General features: G+C 41.5%; 1 protein-coding gene across 5 annotated transcripts in view; it reads right to left on the bottom strand.

Moving 5' to 3' along the window:
• Positions 1-9242: 9242 nt before the first annotated feature.
• AFTPH (aftiphilin) overlaps positions 9243-19668 on the bottom strand; it is a 72704-nt gene continuing 62278 nt past the window's right edge. For 2 of the 5 annotated variants that reach the window (XM_036262397.1, XM_036262398.1), the window contains 2 exons: positions 17491-17614; positions 9245-10377 (listed from right to left, as the gene is read on the bottom strand). In XM_036262397.1, the coding sequence (XP_036118290.1) occupies positions 10233-10377; positions 17491-17614 (269 nt within the window). In that variant the 3' untranslated portion in view covers positions 9245-10232. Of the gene's footprint in view, positions 10378-16805; positions 17241-17490; positions 17615-19668 lie in introns of those variants that run through there. The other 3 variants (XM_036262401.1, XM_036262399.1, XM_036262402.1) reach the window with 3 other exon arrangements.

Raw genomic sequence — 19668 nt, 5'->3', positions numbered from 1 at the left:
TGTGAGAAATAAATTTCTGTTGTTTATAAGCCATCCAGTCAATGGTATTTTTGTTAAAGCAGCCGGAAGGAACTAAGACCTAATAGAAGAAATATAGGGGGTAGAGGGACAAGCTAAATAATACCAGGAGGAAACAACCAGAAAAATCCAGAATGTGGGAGATCCTACAAGATAACTGGCGCGGTCTAGTAAAAAAAAAAAAAATCAAGGTAACGAACAATAAAAGGATGAAAGAACTGTTCTAGATTAAAAAGGAACTTACAGCCAAATGGGATGCATGTTCTTTGAGCAGACCCTGGTTCGAACAGGCAAGCTAAAAGAGACATTTTAGAGACATTTAGGGGATTTTGATAGACTGGGTTTCAAATGGTATTCAGAAACTATTGTTAATTTTCTTCGGCGTGATAGCAAGGTTAGCAGAAGGATTTCCCTTAATTTGGGGTATGATGTTAGGGGAGGTGTGTGTGGGTGACATAGTTTATTCTGGGAATGTTTGGCAAAGTAAATAAGTAAAATCGAAGATATCTAAGATTCAGCATGGTTAAAGTGAGGAGAATGAGATGCCCCAGGGGACACACACAGGACACACACAACTCACCTTCCTGGGCTCTGTCCTGCCTCAGGTGCTTGACAAACCCCAGGGTGCGCACTTTCTGCGTGATCAGGGATGGAATGTGCACCAGCACCTGGCACATAGTAGGTGCTTAATCAAAATTGCAGGAATGAATGGGTAGTCTTTGTGGGGTTCATCTCCTAGGATGGGCTCAGGCTGAGTACCGTCTCCCAACACGGTTACACCCCACCACAGAACAATTCAAAACATGGACCCATCACAAGACACAGGCAGAGTGTCAACAAGGTCACCTTTTATGGAAGTGCCCAGGAGGCCCCTCTAAGGTCTCGCTGGGGGATGACAGGCACGGTGGCCACCTCCCCTCCCCCAGTGCCCTCAGCATCTTTCGCAGGCCGGTTATGGAACTCAGTTACTTCTGCAGCCTCTTGGTTCAGGCCAAGAGTAGGTTGTTCGTAATCACTCGATCATGAACAGCTGGCCTGCTGGTCCCTAATTATTACACTGGATCGGGCGCTGCCTCTTAAACAGCCCACACCCTAAAAGGCTCCCAAGCCAGGCGACGCACACTGCAGGCGCCCAATAAGACTCGGTGATAACAATAACAGAGAGCTAACGTTGATTGAGTAGTATTTCCCAGTGTCATGCCAAGTGTTTAACATGAGTTATCTCTTTAATTCTCCTAAGAAGTTTTTTTTTTTTTTTTTTTTTTTAACTTAAATTCCTATCTCCATTTTACAGACGGGTTCCTCGACTCACAGCTTGTCCTCCCAGAGCAGCGTCAGGCCAGCCCTTCGGGCCTAGTCCTCTGGCTGGGCCAGCGAGTGCTGGGGGCAGCCACGTGGGAAAGCCACAAGCCACCAGGCGCTGAAGCTGCAACTCCGGGTACATCCTTTGTCCTCTACCAAGCTCCACGATGACACGATTCTCTAAAACAAGAGCTCGTGTCCTTTGCTCTCACTATCCTTCAGAAGCTTACCCCAAGACAATGACAGTCGGGAAAACTGACAAGTGTCATCTCGTGTGGAAGTGCCCGGGAGGACCCTGTCCCCAGAGCCCAGCCCAGTGGAGGCACAGACCATGGTACAGACACGTATGTCCCTTCCGCTGGGAAAATGGCTTTCTTGTCCGTCGTTAGGGAAAGGACAGACTGCCCTTTCTTGTCTTGGCTCCTCTCCACCGATCGCCAGGTTGGTGGAGGCTGGTATTAGATAAATACCAGTTGTCCCTGGTGGGCTCTGCCCAGATTTCCTACCCCTGAATGCATCCTTTCAACAGGTATCTGGTGACGGGCCCGTGAGCTCCGCCTGCCTCACAGATGTTAGGTTGCAGCCACAAAAACCAAAAAAAAAACCTGGGGTGGGAAAGAAGAGTCCAGATTTCACTGAAAATGAAGCTTTCCAGAGCTGCTGACTAAGGATTTTTCTTTCCAAACATCTGAAATAGCAAACAGATTGTAAATTAAGAGGGAGTTACAAGATAGTAGCTGAAGGGAAACAGGCCTCCCAGTGTTCTGGGTTCTAGCTGTTGCCTCACTGACAGGACCTGGGCAGCCAGGAAAGGTGATTAGACGGGGTGGGGGAGAGGAGGCTGGCATGGAATAGGGGTGCTGTGGGGCACGTATTAGGTCCCCGAAGAGAGCGCAGGCCTCTTCTCTGCGCCGAGGGAGAGCAGGTTACTCTGCCCAGAGGCGGAACACTGGTCTGTGTTACTCTCTGGAGCCGCTGAATTAATGAATCTCACCCAGATCAAAGTTCAGGCTCCCAGCAACTCAGCAAAAATACAGTGAAACAAAGTGTAATCCCCTCCAATGGATGCCTCCCCTGACCAGAGCATCTAGTGAGGAGCTGGACGTCCTTGGCCACACGTCTCTCCTCCCACTGAGCCGAAAGGCTGACTTCAGGAAAACGTCTCCTGCCAGGGGAGGCTTGAATCTGTGATGAAAGGAGAGCCTCTGGTGTGGCAATAATCCTGCTGGACTTGGGGTCCTGAGGCCAGGATGGGGTGCCTGGACCCAGAACCTAAAAGTTCGGAGCAACCTCCCCCACCATGCTCACAGCCCGTCCGCCCCGCTCTGGCTAACAGAAGAGAAAACAAGGCGGAGGGAAGGGGCGCGGAGTGAGGGCTGTTGAGGGCTGGTGGGCGTGCCTCAGGTCCCCTGGCCGCATCACTGGGGCGAAGGCCTATCAGTGTGACGGCTCCTGTCGGGAATATCATGCTTCGTCCAAGGGCCTGCGTGTGGTTTCTCCGAGCCTCTGAGCCTTGTTTGGGGGGCTGAGAGGCACTGGGTTTGCTTCAGAGCTTGGAGAATTGAATTGGCGATTGATAGAACAGGATATTTTTTGGAAAAATTCAGATGGCGTCTGAAGTGGGGTTCACTATATTTTGGGGCAAAGACAGCACAGATTCTGGAAGGATTGCTGTCTGGTTCAGAGAGGGTCTCCTGCACGAACTGGGTGAGGAAGCTGACGTGGTGAAAGTCTGCCCACGGCCGGGCACCGGCCAACCCTGACTCAGACACGGTCCCTGCCCTCAAGGAGCCTGAAACCAGAGGGAGGGAGACCAGCAAATGGTGACAGGGCGACAGGTGCTGTGACAGCCTTCAACACACCGAGAGGCTGAGCCTCTGGTGGAGGTCCAGCCTCGGGATCAGACACAAGCGGGTTTTATACTCTTCTGCTCCCGGCTGAGTGACCTCGGGGAAGTCGCACAATGTTGCAAGTCTTGGTTTCCTCACCAGTCAGTGCAGATCAGCTCAGCTCAGGCTCCTGTCAGTGTTCCTGGGAGGGTTCGGAGGGAGGCCGTGCGCACAGCCCCGCGCCCGGCACTCGGAAGCTCCGAGTCCGTGTGAGCCAGGCTCATCCGAGAGGTTTGCCCAACACCGTGAGGCTGGAGGGCTGCTGTCTGACAGGGAGTCCAGCAAGGCTCCCAGAGGAGGTGACACTGGCCGGATGGTGAGAGGAAGCGCATTTCTGGGAGAGACAGTAGCCTGGGCCATTTAGTGGGGGCCAGGGAGCAGGCAGGGAGGAGGCCGCGGTGGGGAGGTGGGCAGAGCAGGGCTGTTGCACGCAAAGCTTCATTTCTGGAGTCTCCCGGGTGTGTGGGTGATGGCCAGGGGCTGTCAGGAACACGGCGGGGCTCGGATGGCACGAGGATGGGCTGTCAACCAAGGACATTCATTACCTGTTTTGACTGAGGATGCCATACAGGAAATACTGTGTAGGAGACCCAAACAGCCCTTTTCCGAGGCAGACACAACACTGATGACACAGGAATGTGTTCTCACTCCTTGGTCCCTGGTCGCAGACCCTCAGGAGAGAGACAATGACAGAGGAGGGGAGCATGACCTTGGAGAGAGCCGAAGGGGCTGAAGTCAGAGCTCACAGTACATTTCAGGGGATAAATAAGGTGACTCTTGTTTTAGTCCCTAGATCCTGGTTTTGGGAAACTAAAGGAAGGGAGAAGTTTTTGAAAGAGGTAAATTAAAAATAAAATAAAATATGTAAAGTGATATGAAATGCTATCTTTAGAATTAGTCCAGGCTGAAAAAATAAGCTAAAATAAATGATGAGTAAGAGCTATATTAAGGGCAAATTGAGAATTCTAGACATCAGCCTGACTTTTTGATGATTGTCAGGAAGACAACCCTATTCTTCTGCCATCAGCCTTTATCTGCACCAGCAGTGAGGGAACGCTGACCTGGATGGGCAATGATCCAGGTATTGACTGGATGCTTACTGTGTGCCCATGATTAGGTGGGTTCTCCTCATTTGACCTCCCATCTCACGTAAATGTTATCTTCTACTAATTTCATCACCGCTGTTTCCTTCGGAGCACTAGGTCACAGAAATTTTCAAGCTAAATGAGCTATTGGAGATCATCTGTGGAAATGCTCAGGATAGCCCATGAAATGCCACAAGCATAGTGTGACTGAATTTGGCAGGGCTGCACCTCTTCTTAGGAGTTGTGGGCAAGAAGGAAAATGTGGTGTTGAGAAGCCATAGGCCAAGTCTTCCCTGGGAAGGGAGTCGCTGCATTTGTACTGCTCAACATTTGCATGATTTGGATCACAAAGGTTATTTATGAATCTGTGGATGACAAAGTAGAGGAAGGAGGAAGGGACTATATGCTACATGGTACAATGAAGATTTGATCGCCCTGGCTGGTTTAGCTCAGTGGTTAGAGCACCAGCCCGTGGACCAGAATGGCAGGTTCAATTCCTGTCAGAGGCACATACCTCAGTTGCAGTTGGGTCCCTGGCCCTGGTTGGGGTTTTGTGGGAGGCAATCAACCGATTGCGTCTCTCTCACATCAATGTTTCTTTCTCCCACTCTATCTGAAAATCAACGGGAAAATATCCTCCAGTGAGGATTAAAAAAAAAGATTTGATGAGATAGGCTGAAACAATTGTTGAAAGCTAACAAAATAAAGTTGCAAAGAGATAAATGTAGAACTCTGTTTTTACATTTTTTTTATTAAATTTTTTTTTCAATTACAGTGTATATTCAATATTATTTTGTATTAGTTTCAGGTGTACAGCAGAGTGGTTAGACAATTATATACTTTACAAAGTGATCTCCCTGATATTTCTAGTACCCAATTGGCACCATACATAGTTATTACAATATTATTGACTATATTCCCTATGCCGAACTCTACACCCCCACGACTTTTATAATTATTAATCTGTAGATTTCAATGCCTTCACCTTTCTCACCCAGTGCCCCCACCTTTTCCTCCCAGTCACTCTTAGAACGTTTTTTTAGATCTAAAAATTCAATGACACAAGTAGATGACAGGAAACTCTGGCTTGATGGCAGTTATGGGGAAAGTGCTATTTACACAATGAATTAAACAGCCAATGTTGTTGCATATGCAGTAAATGCAACTTTAGGCTACATTTGAAAGAAGGATCTTGAATAAAATACATAGGAGCCCATGCCAGTGATGAGGCAACATCTGGTTCAGTCTGGGGAGCACACCAAGAGGAAGCTGGGTAAACGGGAACAATGTCCAGAGAAGAATGATATATATGGGGAAGACCTGGAACCCACGTCATCATGAGAGCTGGTGGAAGACAGGGATAGGGAGCATAATGGTCTTCATATATTTATGGAGAAGGGGTTCAGTTTATCTCATGCAGCTTGAGAGGGGATAACCTGAACCAGTAGCAGGTTATGGGGAAGCACATTTCCACTCAACAGAAGCCCTAACAATCAGTGTTGGGTGGGGGCAGTCTTATGAGATTCTGAGCCCAAAGGAGGTCCCTAAATATGTTCAGGGAAAGGGAGACTGGCCACCCACTCCAGAGGAGATGCAGGAGGGTGTAAATGAAAAGGCCGAGTCAGAAAAACCAGATTGAGGTCCTGACTCTGGTTATAGATGTGTAATGTACAAGTCCATTTCCTTGTCTACCCTTCACTCTCTCCAGCTCTGAGAACTTTTATCATCATTGGCTTTGGACTTTTGATAGCAATGAAACTGGCCCTTTCATCAAATGAAATCTTCTGCCATCCCTTGTCCCCCCAGGATATAAGCCCAACATGTTACTGCTGGACACCCCGCCGCCGCAGGGCCAAGCCCTTCTGGACACGGAAGCAGGGCTCCTGGGAGTGGTTTGCAAAGCACTGGACCAGCCAATCTCCCAGCCCTACCTTGGTTTTCAATTCTATAGACTTAAACCCCTCATTTATATATGAGACACGAGAGACTTAAAAAAGGGATTTATCCAAGATCTTATAGCTGCTTAATGACAGTTGTATTTAGAACACACAACTCCTAGTCTAATCCAGTGCCCCTTCCACCCTGCCAGGCTGCTCCCTACTTCCACCCGTCATTTGTCTTAGCATTTGTTCCCCCCAAGGCCCCAGTGCTGCCCTCTATAGACCCCCACCCCTTGCAAAAGCACCAGGAACACAACAGATCCAGTCTGAAGCATTGCTGCAGCTTGAGACAACAACCTGGAATTTGTTTCTCTATGTATTCCTTTAGCTCAACGAGATGCTGTTTGTACAGGCTGAGATGGGAAAAACAGGTGTGGTCCAGACTTACGGTTGTCCTACAATCCCGTTCTCTCTTTTTTCCTTACACTAGACTCCTTTTGAAACGCCACCCAGAATAAACGTATGTCCTGGTCACTTTTGTAGGTACATATGGTGCCCCAACTAAACTCTGGCCAACAGAATGTAATTGGACATAATGTGTATACTTTATGGAAAGTGTCCTTAATGGGACAGAGACTACTCTTCTTCCATGATGACTGTAGGCATGGTGGTTGTACCTCAGCAGTCACCTTGAACCATAAGGCACAAACCATGTGTTGAGAATAGTGGAACAAGACAGTAAGTTTCAGTCTCTGATGGTCTTATGAAGCCTCTTTACCAGTCCCAAACTGTTCCCTCCTGTTTTACAGGCAAGAGAAATAAGCTTGTATTGTGGAAGCCACCATTTTTCATCTACTCTGTCATTGACTGTAAGATAACATTATTTTAGACATCACTAAGAAGAAACCACTGCCCAGTAAGTGGATACCCTATCCGACTGTATGATATATTCCAACTTCAGAATTCAAACGTGACAAGAGTATGAGTATTCTAAAAAATGCAGTATTTGGGGGTTTTGGTACAGCTAAGCCTAATCCTTACTCAAGAAACAAAAGGGAAATAAAAGATGACAAGTTCTAAATCAAGAACATGATAGTCACGTATAGGGAAGAACAAGATTCTCTATAAGAATGACTCATAAAAATAGTAGTGACACGACTCCCTAGCAAAGTTTCTCCTATGCTTGCCAGTCTGGCTTGGATTAATGGGGGAATTATGAATGGCTATTTGGATTTGGCATCCAGTGAGATGAGACTCCAGGGGACAAGTGAGCTAGTTCTTAGGATGTCAAGGACACAAAGCTGATTGCTAAACCAGTCTCCCTATGTGTGATTTGGCTTTTAGAGTTGCTCTTTAGTTTCTTCTCCCCAATTCTACAGGGTCCTCCTGGTTGACTTTGAGAAAGACAAATGGACAGCTGATGACCAAGATGAGCCTGCATCTGACAGACTCTCCCTTAGCTGAGATCACAGGATGCTCAAGGCTCTTCTTGTAGTAGACACTGCTACTGCTTTCTGGGGCGATTGGAGCCCTGGTTGATGTAAAAAAAAAAAAAAAAAAAAAAAAAAAAGCTGAGCACTTTTGGTCCTCAAGACTGGAGCCCTGGCTTTAACCTATGACAATCCAATATTAACGTACTTGTTGTGATTAAAACATTCGAAGCCAATGTGATTAACAAAAGGGAAATCTGGCTTATCTCAAAGTGGCTGTCAAATGAAACATCTGTTCTGAGTCATAAAGTAGGATTACTTGCATGAGGAAGGCCCACTTGACTGCTTTAAAATAATAATGCAATAGCTTATTTTCAGTGCTCCTTTCTATGAGTTTCTTCAATTTACCAGGATTTCCAAGGGCCTTCACAGATTCTGCTGACTCTATTATTACTCACTCATGTTACAAGTTTTACATTTATTATTTAATACATCTACCCCATAGGTTGTTAGTATCATTTCCATTTTCTTTAATTTTATTAAAAACATTTTTTTGTCTTTATTGATTTTAGAGAGAGAAGGGAGAAGATAGAGTTAGAAACATTGATGAGCGAGAACATCGACTGGCCACCTCCTGCATGCCTTCCACTGGGGATTTGGCCCATGACCTGGGCATGTGCCCTGACCGGGAATCGAACTGGTGACCTCTTGGTGCATGGGTCAATGCTCAACCACTGAGCCACACTGGCCAGGCTCATTTCCTTTTTAAAAGATAATATAATTAAGGCTCAGAGAAGTTGATTAAATTCCTTACGGTAACACAGCTAATAAAGGGACTCTAAACTTAGGTTGGTGAAGGTTGCCCTTATAATTTAGTTGTAATGTACTGTAGAAGGAACTGTTTAAGCTTCTATTACTGAAACATGTCAAGTTCTGCTGAGAATAATTTTATCCTTCCATTCAGAAGGTCACGGGGCACTGAAGACTTGTGACTATTCTGAGGGAAAACCTTCTCTGAAAGAAAAAACAATCTGGGGAAATGACTGAAGATGGACTGAAAGATAAGCATGGTCACTCCAGGCCATACTTAAATTACACTCAGGCAACTGTTCCAATGGCCCGTGTAATAACCTGGCAACACAGAAATCTGTCAATGATGAAGGTGCAAAAGGGTTCCATTGGGACATTCCATAGTAGACCCGAGGTGTTGGACTTTTGGGCTGACTGCCTATTTCTAATGAAATACATCATGTGACTTTTGGGGGAAACAATACTTAATATTTTAAAATTGCTTTTTAGAAATTTTCTGCTCACCTTAATTTCATGTATATATTTCCTTGGAAATAAAAAATCCCCTACAAATCCCTGATTAACCTTGCCAATTCTGATGAAGATACATTATAATGAATCATGGGAATTTCTTTTATGATCTCATAGTCTACATAAAAATAGCTTAGTTACTAAATAACTGATCCAATTCTTATGGGCCAGATTCAAATTCTTCCTGGTTTCAACAAAGTGAAAGTCCTACCAAATAATTTCCTCTGGATTTAAATACATTACAATTTAATAAAACTTCATATCCAAACTCACTACATTTCCCCACATACCAAAGGACAAAGACACCAGGCTAAATTTCTTTTAAATTATTTTATTTTTGTGTAAGCTAAAAGGAAATTTACACACTGAAATCTCAAAAGACCTTGGGCATGCACATTACCCTTGTTAGAGGTTCTTCTACATGTCTCTCTTTTTTCCATAGGAATTTCCCCAAACATTGAAAACCCATAGTTTTTACTGTATATACAGCCTAAACCATAGCAATCTATGATTATGTCATTTTACACTGTGCAAAATCCTCAAAAAATAGTGGTATGATAGAACAATAAAACATCAGTAACAAGTAAATTTTATGGTAAGACATTCATATAATTTGGTCCTTCTGCAAACCAAACTGATTTAAAACAGACACAATCTCTTTAAACCCCTCCAATCAAGTTCTGACAATGATCCATACCCTATAACAAAGGAGCAATCGATGAAGTACCTTGCAAAAGGTCAAACAGCAATATGCCAGATTGAAAAGATTAAAAAAGAGCACAAAAATGGTAACAAAAGCCAGATCTGAAAATCTCCGCGCACACACACACTCACACACTCACACACACACACAATGATGGTGGAGCTTATTTATGATAGCAAAAGTAATTCAACATATGATATGAAAATTAACAGTACATTTGATGCAACCTGAAAAGACTGAAGGGGATTTCACAAACAGTGGAGATTTGAGTTTTTAATTTTCTTTTTTTTTTTTATTTCAAAAGTTTTGTAAGAAGGACACCACCAGTGTATTTCACAAAGACATAAATGTATACACCCCAGCAACACAAAAAGAATAAATCTTCAAAAATGTTCACCCCCGATTATTTACATTTTTTTCTAATATAAATTTAGGACTTCAGTATGTAAATAAATATACATTACTATGTATACCTTTCTAGTGTGGCTTACCAACAAATCAGCTGAACTTGAATATTTTTTTAATTACAGCAGGTATGCTTTTGATAGTAGGGAAGGAATGGAGAGAAGGAAAAGCAATGGAAACTGTCCAATTCATATCAGTTATCAGTCTGCTTTCTCTCGGGAGCTGGTAGAAGGTGTTAATGTGGCTGGGAACATCAACACCTTGGCATGCATGAATGTTAAGTCAGGAAGGCTAGCAATCACCTTGATGGCTTCTTCACTGAGGTGCTCTTCTCTTTTCGGTTTTCTATTGATAAATGAAAAGAGAGAAGTGTGTTAATGTGACTTCACTGTGGATACAAGGGAGAAAATCTACTCTCAAGGTAGGCAGTTAGCCCTCTATGGGGACCTGAGTATCTGTTTCTCTGCCCATCCCTGAACCTTGTGATACTTTTGTGTTGTGTGCTTCCTATGCCAGAAGCCAAATCTCTTAGGAAGATGTATGCTTCATTTACATATGTTTATTATAGCTAGGCATGCACACACAGATATTCACATGTACCTGTGTACAGCTCAGGGCTTTACTTTTTTTTTCCCTCACCCGAGGACATTTTTCCATTTTTGTTCAGATAGAGCAGGAGGGAAAGAGAGGGGAGAGAGAGAGAGAGAGAGAGAGAGAAACATCGACGTGAAAGGGACACATTGAGTGGCTGCCACCCACACGAGCAACCAGGGCCGAGGACAAACTGCAACTGAGGCACGCGCCCTTAGTGGGAACCGAACCTGGGTCTCTGGACCGCAGGCTGACGCTCTAACGGCTGAACCAACTGGCCAGGGCTCATGGCTTTACTTTTAAAGCTAGGAGCATCTACCCGAGCACACTTTCAAAATGTTACTAAGCAGAAACATAAGTCAGAAGCCCTAATAACACTCCGCCCAACTGGATTTCCCCCTACTCCCAGTGAAACTACCAAAATTATTTCAACATAAAGTATGTCTGGCACAAGACCTTGTAAGTCATTTTAACCTCAGGCACTCACCATCCCTAACGGGGAATTCCAGGGGAGAAAGCCCTCAGTTCAAAACACCCAGTCTCAGCCCCACTGGGATGCAGACAGCTGGTCCGAACAGCACCGCTCGGGCCAGCTGCCGACACTGAGGATGCACACAGGCAGGAGGGACTTGAGAAGAAGGGAAACCTCAAAGTCCTGTGGGTTCTCTAGACGAAGTCCGTTTTACTACAATGGCCCCAGGTGCTAGAAGTGAGCAGTCTGGTGCCTAGCACACATATGAAGAACTCCCGGTGACCCATGTCTTCCTAGGAGGTGAGCCACAAAAAATGCCAACAGAGCCTCAAATGCGGCTCAGATTGAGCACATGATTGTAATCCAACCTTTATTTTTTCCAGCATAAACATAATGAAAAAATAGTTATAGTGATAAAAATATTAATTTTAGACCAAAGTTAATTTAAAATTGTTGACTCTAAAAAGCCCGATCTCTTTTATGATAAAGGACAGCTGGTACTCTGTTAGGTGTGACAGAAGTTATTCCTTCCCCATCAATATTTTCTTTGTTTTGGGAATGGGTAGCAGAAAGTCTGGCGATAACACAAAAAAGACAGATGTAGGCCTTTATTTTACACCTAGACTTTTCTACTGTTATCACTTTTGAATTCAGGCTAAAATCAAAAGATTTTATAGAATGACGGGAAAATCAAACATCAGACTTTTAGGACCAGGGTTCTTCAATGGGGCGCAGGGGTCAGCTTTAGGTACTGAAACCACCAGCAGACCGACCACTCCTGAACTCAACTCTAGGGTTTCTCAGCAGAGAACTTTTTCTGATTAAAATCTGCATTTAATTGTACTTAAATGGTGGCAAAACTATTAGGTGGGTGTTTGATAATCTCTGCATCGTTCTAAAGTAAAACCAGATAGTTCCTTTTTTTGGTCTAGAAATAAAAAACTGGAAGCACAAAATGGACAATGTTAGCCTCTCACCAATGGTCAATCTTAGCATCGCTAAAGATGGAGTCGACCAGACATTTTGTGTCTTCTGATGTGAAACAACACCCATGATGCATTCTAGCCAATGGTTTACCTGACTTTATCAAACCTTTAGATATAATGTCCAATTTACAGGAAATAAGGGGAAAAGAGAAACAGATTAAATACTACTTGAAGGAAACAGACAGACAAATCCAGAGGTTGGGACATTATTCAGCACAACTGGATTGATCATTTTAACAAGCTAGTGTTATAAAACTGAAACACAAAAGGGATTGAGGGTAGATATGCTGGGTTAAAAGGGACTCAAGAGCCATAACAGCCAGGTACAATAGTGTTAGGTTGAACACTGGTGTGGACAAAGCAGGGAGAAAGGACATTGTCAGAGAAATCTCAATATAGCCTGCGGATGGGATGAAATGAGATCACTGATTGCATGAGTAGATTCAATTCACTGTGGACTATAAAAATCTCATTTTTGGTTAAAATAACACACATGTGTGTGTGTATTGCATGAAAAATCAGAAATAATATGCACTAAGGAGTTATAGTGATCTGAGAGGTAAGAATGTGATATTAAAATTTTTTGTTGGCTTATATTTTCTAACTTTCTATAATATATCTTACTGCTTTTGTAATGATAAAAGGTTATTTAACAACAGTAACAATTGCACCTAAATGGACTTTGTCATTTGTGAAGTACACCTGGGGTGTGGGAAAGGAAGAAACTTCTACCCCAGGAATGGTTGGTAAAGATTATTCTAGGGTTTCTACCAATTGCCTCATTTCAAAGGCAGTGCTTGGAGGCAATATGAAGTTGTATTTAAAAATAAGAAAATGGTTTCTTTGTGCATTTATCTGTAGTCACTATACATTGATGTGATCTAGTTTTCTTAAAACATAAGGAAGAAAGTGCTTGTGGAGAATTTGAAAATAAAAAGTTATAGCATGGCTTTTTCTCAAAGCCAAAGGCAATGACCAAATTTTGATTTCTAATCTCTCTAGTTAAGATTTATCCTTTTTGTCAAGGGAGTACAATTAAGAGTCCAGAAATAAACCCATACATTTATGGTAAACTGATTTTCAACAAGGGTGCCAAGACCATTCCATGGGGGAAAGAACAGTCTTCTTAACAAACAGTACTGGTACAACTGGATAGCCACATGCAAAAGAACAAAGTTGGACCCCTATCTAACACCATATTAAAAAACTAACTCACGCCCTAGCCGGTTTGGCTCAGCGGTTAGAGCGTCCACCTGCGGTCCGGAGAGACCCGGGTTCGGTTCCCGCTAAGGGCATGTACCTCGGTGGCAGTTTGTCCCCGGCCCTGGTTGGTCGTGCGGGTGGCAGCCACTCGATGTGTCCCTTTCGCATCGATGTTTTTCTCTCTCTCTCTCTTCCTCTCTCTCCCTCCCACTCTGTCTGTACAAAAAATGGAAAAATGTCCTCGGATGAGGATTAATAAACAAAAAACAAAAAACAAAAAAAAAACTAACTCACAATGGATCCAAGAGGTAAATGTAAGAGTTGAAACTATAAAACTTAGAAGAAGATCTAGATGTAAATGTTCCTGACTTAAAGCAGGTGTTGGTTTCTTAGGCATGACACCTAAAGCACAAGCAACAAAAGAAACCACATATAAACTGTATTCATCAAAATTAGGAAACTTTTGCTCTTTCTCTTCAACAAGGTGGCCAAGCAGACACAGAGATGCAGATCTTTGCAAAGACCCTGACCAGCAAGACCATCACCCTCAAGTTTGAGCCCAGTGACACCACTGAGAATATTAAAGCTAAAATCCAAGACAAGGAGGGCATCCGGCAGCATTTGAGTTTTGCGGGCAAACGGAAGATGGCCACACTCTCTCAGGCTACAATATCCAGAAAGAGCCCACCCTGCACTTGGTGTGTCTGTGGGGTGGCACCATGGAGCCCACCCTCCACCACACCCCTGCGCTGTCAAATGCTGCAAGAAGTGCAGCCACACCAACAGTCTGTGCCCCAAGGAGAAGTGTAATAAGGTCTCCCCACCACCTTCTTGGCCCGCAGGGCAGCCTTCCTGCCTGCACCCTGTGGCCCTGGGGCCACAATAGAGTTTCCCTTTCGTTAAAAAAAAATTAAGAAACTTTCATGTTTTACCGGACACTATCAAGAAAATGAAAAAATAACCCATGAAAGAAGAAAATATTTGCGAACCATATACTCAATAAAGGTCCAGTAACTAGAATATGTAAAGAATTGTTATAACAGCCCTGGCCGGTCTGGCTCAGCGGTTAGAGCGTCAGCCTGCAGTCCAGAGAGACCGGGTTTGGTTCCTGCTAAGGGCACATACCTCGGTTGCAGCTTGTCCCCGGCCCTGGTTGGGTCGTGTGGGTGGCAACCATTTGATGTGTCCCTTTCACGGTGATGTTTTTCTCTCTCTCTCTCCCTCCCACTCTATCTGAACAAAATATCAAAAAATGTCCTCGGGTGAGGATAAAAAAAAAAAAAAAAAAAAGGAATTGTTATAACAAAAAAGACAAATTGCTAATTACAATATTGGAAAGGGATGTGAACAGACATTTCTCTAAACAGATACAAATGATCAATGAGCATCTGAAAAGATGCTCAACATCATCAGCCACCAGGGAAACGCACATCAAAATGACAATATGATATCACTTCATACTCACAGGGATGGCTATAATCAAAAGGCCAGATAATAACAAGCCTTGGTGAGAAAGTGGAGAAATTGGAACTCTCATATATTATTGGTGGGAAAGTAAAATGGTGCTACCACTTTAGAAAACAGTTTGGCAGTTACTCAAAAAGTTAAACACAGAGTTGCCACATGACCCAGCAATTCCATTCCCAAGAAAACAAAAAACATTTGTGCACACAAACACTTGTACATGAATTCAGTAGCATTAGTCCTAATTGTCAAAAAGTAAAAACAACACAAATTTCCAGCGACTGATTAATGCATGGCAAATGTGGTATATCCATACAATGGGATATTATGCAGCCACAAAAAGAATGAAAAGTACTCAGACATGCAACAACATGGCTGAACTAGGAAAACATGCTAAGTGAAAGAAGCCAGACACAAAAGGCTGTATACTGTATGATTCCACTTCTATGAAGTACCAGAAGAGGCAAATCCACAGAGACAGAAAGCACTTTAGTGGTGGCCAGGGGCTGGGGAAAGTAGCTATGGGATTTCTTTTAGGAGTAATAAAAATGTACCGGAATTCGATAATGGTGATAGTTGTGAAACCTTGTGCATATCCTAAAAACCACTGAAGTGCACACCTTAGAAGGGTAAATTTTGTCTCAATTAAAAGGTAAAAAAAGATGTAACCCTTCTGACATTTAGTCCTTTGGCTTATATAAACTTTAATTAGAGGTCTGTGGCTACTAACTAGCTGGCCATCCACTGATTAAAATTAGGAAGCAAGAAGATAAAAGTATTTTAAAACTAAGAACTTGCATTTATTTAAAAAGTAAGAAGTCACTTTCACAACCTATGTATGGAAAGAGAAGAGCAACATGTACTTTCTCTCACACATGCAAAAGCACTTAGAAAAGCATGGGATCTTGTCTGTTACATGTTAAATTTCCTCCACCCAGACACTGTTTCTTAACCTTTTCCCATCCTACAACCCCAGTGCTCGTCCACTCTATCTTCTGTGTCCTGTCAAGAGCCAAACTTTACAATCTATAGTTTGCTCAAAACCAAAAAGAAAAAGGAAAACAACAAAGACATTTAAAATACTTTCTGAAGCTACATATGCCACCCTCTTCCCCGTACAACTGAGAAGCTCATGGGGGCCTTTTACAGTATCACCTTCTAATTATAAGACTTTTAAATATTTGCACTTCTCACCATTTTCAAACAATTAATTCCTCAAAATAGAAAATACAAAGTTGGCAACTTGTCTTTTCAATTTATTATGTTTTAAATATAAAGCTGAACAGGTTGGAGAGAGTAATTCGATGTGGCTATAACACTGATGGTCAGTAGGATACACACTTTAGCTTTAGTTTATTTCATAATGGTTAAAGAATAAGAGAAAAAATAAAAATAACTTCTTAAAGTGATAGAGGAGTTGGAAAAGTTCTCTAGTGTACTATTTCCTAGTGTTCCCCAGCATGTTTCAAGGATGAGTTAAAAAGTTAGGAGAGCAAGTTAACAATGTGGTTTAGAGCTCCTCCTAATGGCGCAAAGAATGAATTCTCATCCTTGGGACTTCCGAAACTCTTACTATAAATTGTTCGTTCAGTTAGATTGTCAAGGGAAAAACATAAGTAAATAGTATGATTGTCCTTAGAAAAAATTGTCCAAAAAATAGCAGGGCAAAGCCTGAACAACAAAAACATTAGTTTTTTTTTTGTTTTTGAAGTTAAATATGCTTTAGCTTTTGGTTAACATGTATAGAAAAAATGGATGAGAAACTTGTATGAGGAGAATTTCATTTGAAAATATGATTTATTTGGAAATAGTGCCAGATAGTGTTACTTACTACAAGAAGTAGGGGCAACAAGAGCACTGGAGAGACTTTGTGGACAAATGAGCATCTTGTGTATGTTATAAGTCCATTCAGGGAAAAGTTAAGGGTATCCATAATTATAATTATAAAACAAATAATAATGGCTTGTCATAATTATACATATTAATAAGTACCTGTTGAATGAATGAATACGTAAACATTTTTAAATGCTGATGTATCATGGACATGGGACAATAGAGCTGGTATGCCAATCAACCAATATTTGCTCTTGCAGTGGTGCTTTACTGGTTCATAATGAAATGATTAGCTTCTTATTAGGAACTGGCTTATTATCATGGCTAACATGTCAAAGCAACAGCTATTCCAGTGCTTATCCATGTAAAATGAAAGATTTCCTAAATCCTAAACACAAGGCCCAAGTGACATTCAGTGTACCTGGTTCCAACACTGAGAGATAACTGCTTTTCTAAGGCCATGCCTTGCAGGGGCTCCCAGAAACCTTGGTAAAGTAATCAGAGGTGCTGCATATGTACACATTCAGAAAATAGAGTAGTGACTCTGGGAGTGTGAGACTGGGTTCCCAGAGATCTCAGGAAGCTATGAGGGGAAAGAGGAAATGTTTCTACAGTGGCTTTATGATGTTAATACATAATCAGAATTCTTCTTCACAAAGCTGGGAATGGAGGAGAGAAAAAAAACACAACTATTAGCCCTTTCTGGTTTCTCATGAAATAGCCTTCTCTAACATAGTTCATAATTAAACATTTGATACTATTTTCAGGAATTAGGCATCACTGGTTCTTACAAACATAAAGTGAATTTTAATACAATACACTGAAATAATGCCAACTTATCTGCTTTCCCATTTAGGCTGTTTAAGCACAGAATTCAAAGTTAGGGTGTAATGAACACTAACTGTTTACCTGGTAGATGTGCTTGTCTTCTCAACTGTGGACATAAGTCTCGCAAACGCATCAGTCACTTTGAGGCTTGAGGTGGAGATTTCCAGCTTAGACGTTGTTAACTCATACAACTCTGGATCCACACCTTATAGTATAAAATGATAGTCAGTGATGGCAAGATGCAATGGGTCACTCAATTAGCCACAATCCAAAATGCAAAAGGCCATTATTCTGTAAACATCTGAGTCTTTTTACAAGCACAACACATCTTCAGTACACTGTATTATTGCATTTATTTTTCTAAATTATGTTCACTTTTCAGAATTTTATAAAATAGGAAAATACTTTCAAAATTCCAATTTGGTATATAGTCTTTCACATAATACTATCCAAACACTTCTAAAAATTCTGTCTACTATAGAAAATTCCCTTGGATGTGGATTAGTTTGCAACATGAAAGTTAAGATCTTATAAACAGGATGCACCTGATTTTTATACAACAGGACACCTCAATCTTTAAATGGGCTGATTAACCACATTTTTTGAACCACCCTCCTCCCGCTACCTTCTTGTCCATTTTCCTGCATTATTTTCTTCCACACCAAAAGATTTGGAAGTTAATATAAAGTTTCAAATATGGGAAATGATTTGGTTAGTTTAAATATCCTGACAATCTGAGGGAATGAGGTATTACTCAAACCATTAAATTACTACTAAAGATAATTATGCTGTTTTTTCCTAAGAAATGGGAGGATATAATATTCTCAGAAGAAGTGAAAAAGAACTACTTTTGGACAAAATAAAAATTGTCTCAAGGGTTAATTATATTTCTATAGTCTCATATCTAAACCTAGTAGCTAAAAGTCCAAATATCTTGTTAGAGGAATTTAAAATGAAGCTGTTAGAGGATTAGATTCATTGTAAAAGTCTATAAAAATCTTTCCCTTATCTGACTTCAGTAAAATATACATATATATTTTTATATTTCCCTTGAATATAGATTTATATTAAATATGACTATGAAAAGAACCTTAAATATTTCAACTCAAGCTAAACTTTGGATTATAAAGATAAACAAAAAGAATTTTAATGGTACACTCTTCTTGGTCTCAGCAAATTACTTGAGATAAATAGTTCAGTAGTTTCAGGGTTTAACAGAAAAACAGACTGTAAAGAAGAATGTCTTATAGCTTCATCAATCTTTATTTATTATTTCTAAAAAATCCTTGATGGTCAACTGATAAAATTATATAAATGCACATATTGATACTAACAAGTTTCCTCCTTTTAAGATATTTCAGGAGTAGGAAAAATAACAAAACAGGAACTGCCTTCTATTAATCAACTTCGCAGATGATTAGCAGATGTAAACATAGATCTCAGATGTTTACAGAAATCGAACAAGCAAAAGCCGGCTTCCACAGTTACCATGTCCAACAAGGGAGGAAGGCTATAGAAAATGTTTGTTGACTCTCCCAAGTTCTTAATATTTCATGAAGATACAGTTTTGAAATATATTTAGAAGGCTTTTTCTTTGTATTTTTATAATAAGTATATAGGTTGCAATTAAAATGTTAAGATGCCTATAAAGGGACCAAATGAACCCAAAGTACCTCTTTCCTCTGCTGTGAAAGGTTAGCTTCTAAGAACCACAAAATTTCAGTAGATGTCTAAATGAGTAATGCAGAATAAAAAACTGCATTCTGACTGGCAACAGGAAAGTGCTGGTGAAAATTTACTTGGATTTATAAGATACTGGCCACTTGGCTGTCAAAGTAGGGGATAAAAAAAACAAAACAATCAACCTCCCCCAGCCGAAAACTAACACTATCATACACACACACACACAAGAACAAAAAGAAAAAAAATAGTACTATGGCCTTCTTCAAGAACAAGATAACTACCTACTGTATACTAATAATTAGAGAGTAATTTTTTTTAATGAGTTTTTTTTTTTAAACCAAAATCTTAATGAGGCATAGTTTAGTTACATAACTAAAGCTAGCCAACCAAGTTCTATGCCAACCTCCTAAGTCTCACACACAAAATAATTAAATAACCGCAAGCTGAGACAAAATGACTTTCCCAGAAACAAGTCAGAAAAAGTGCAAGCAAGTGGTGAAATGGAATACTAAGGAAGCTGATACCTGTAGCTTGATGGTAAGTTTTAACAAAACCCAATAGCAATAAAAAGAAGGC

Source organism: Molossus molossus, unplaced genomic scaffold (assembly GCF_014108415.1).
Source record: "Molossus molossus isolate mMolMol1 unplaced genomic scaffold, mMolMol1.p scaffold_m16_p_15, whole genome shotgun sequence".
NCBI classification, from domain to species: Eukaryota; Metazoa; Chordata; class Mammalia; order Chiroptera; family Molossidae; genus Molossus; species Molossus molossus.
This window is presented reverse-complemented; position numbering and strand designations above follow the sequence as displayed.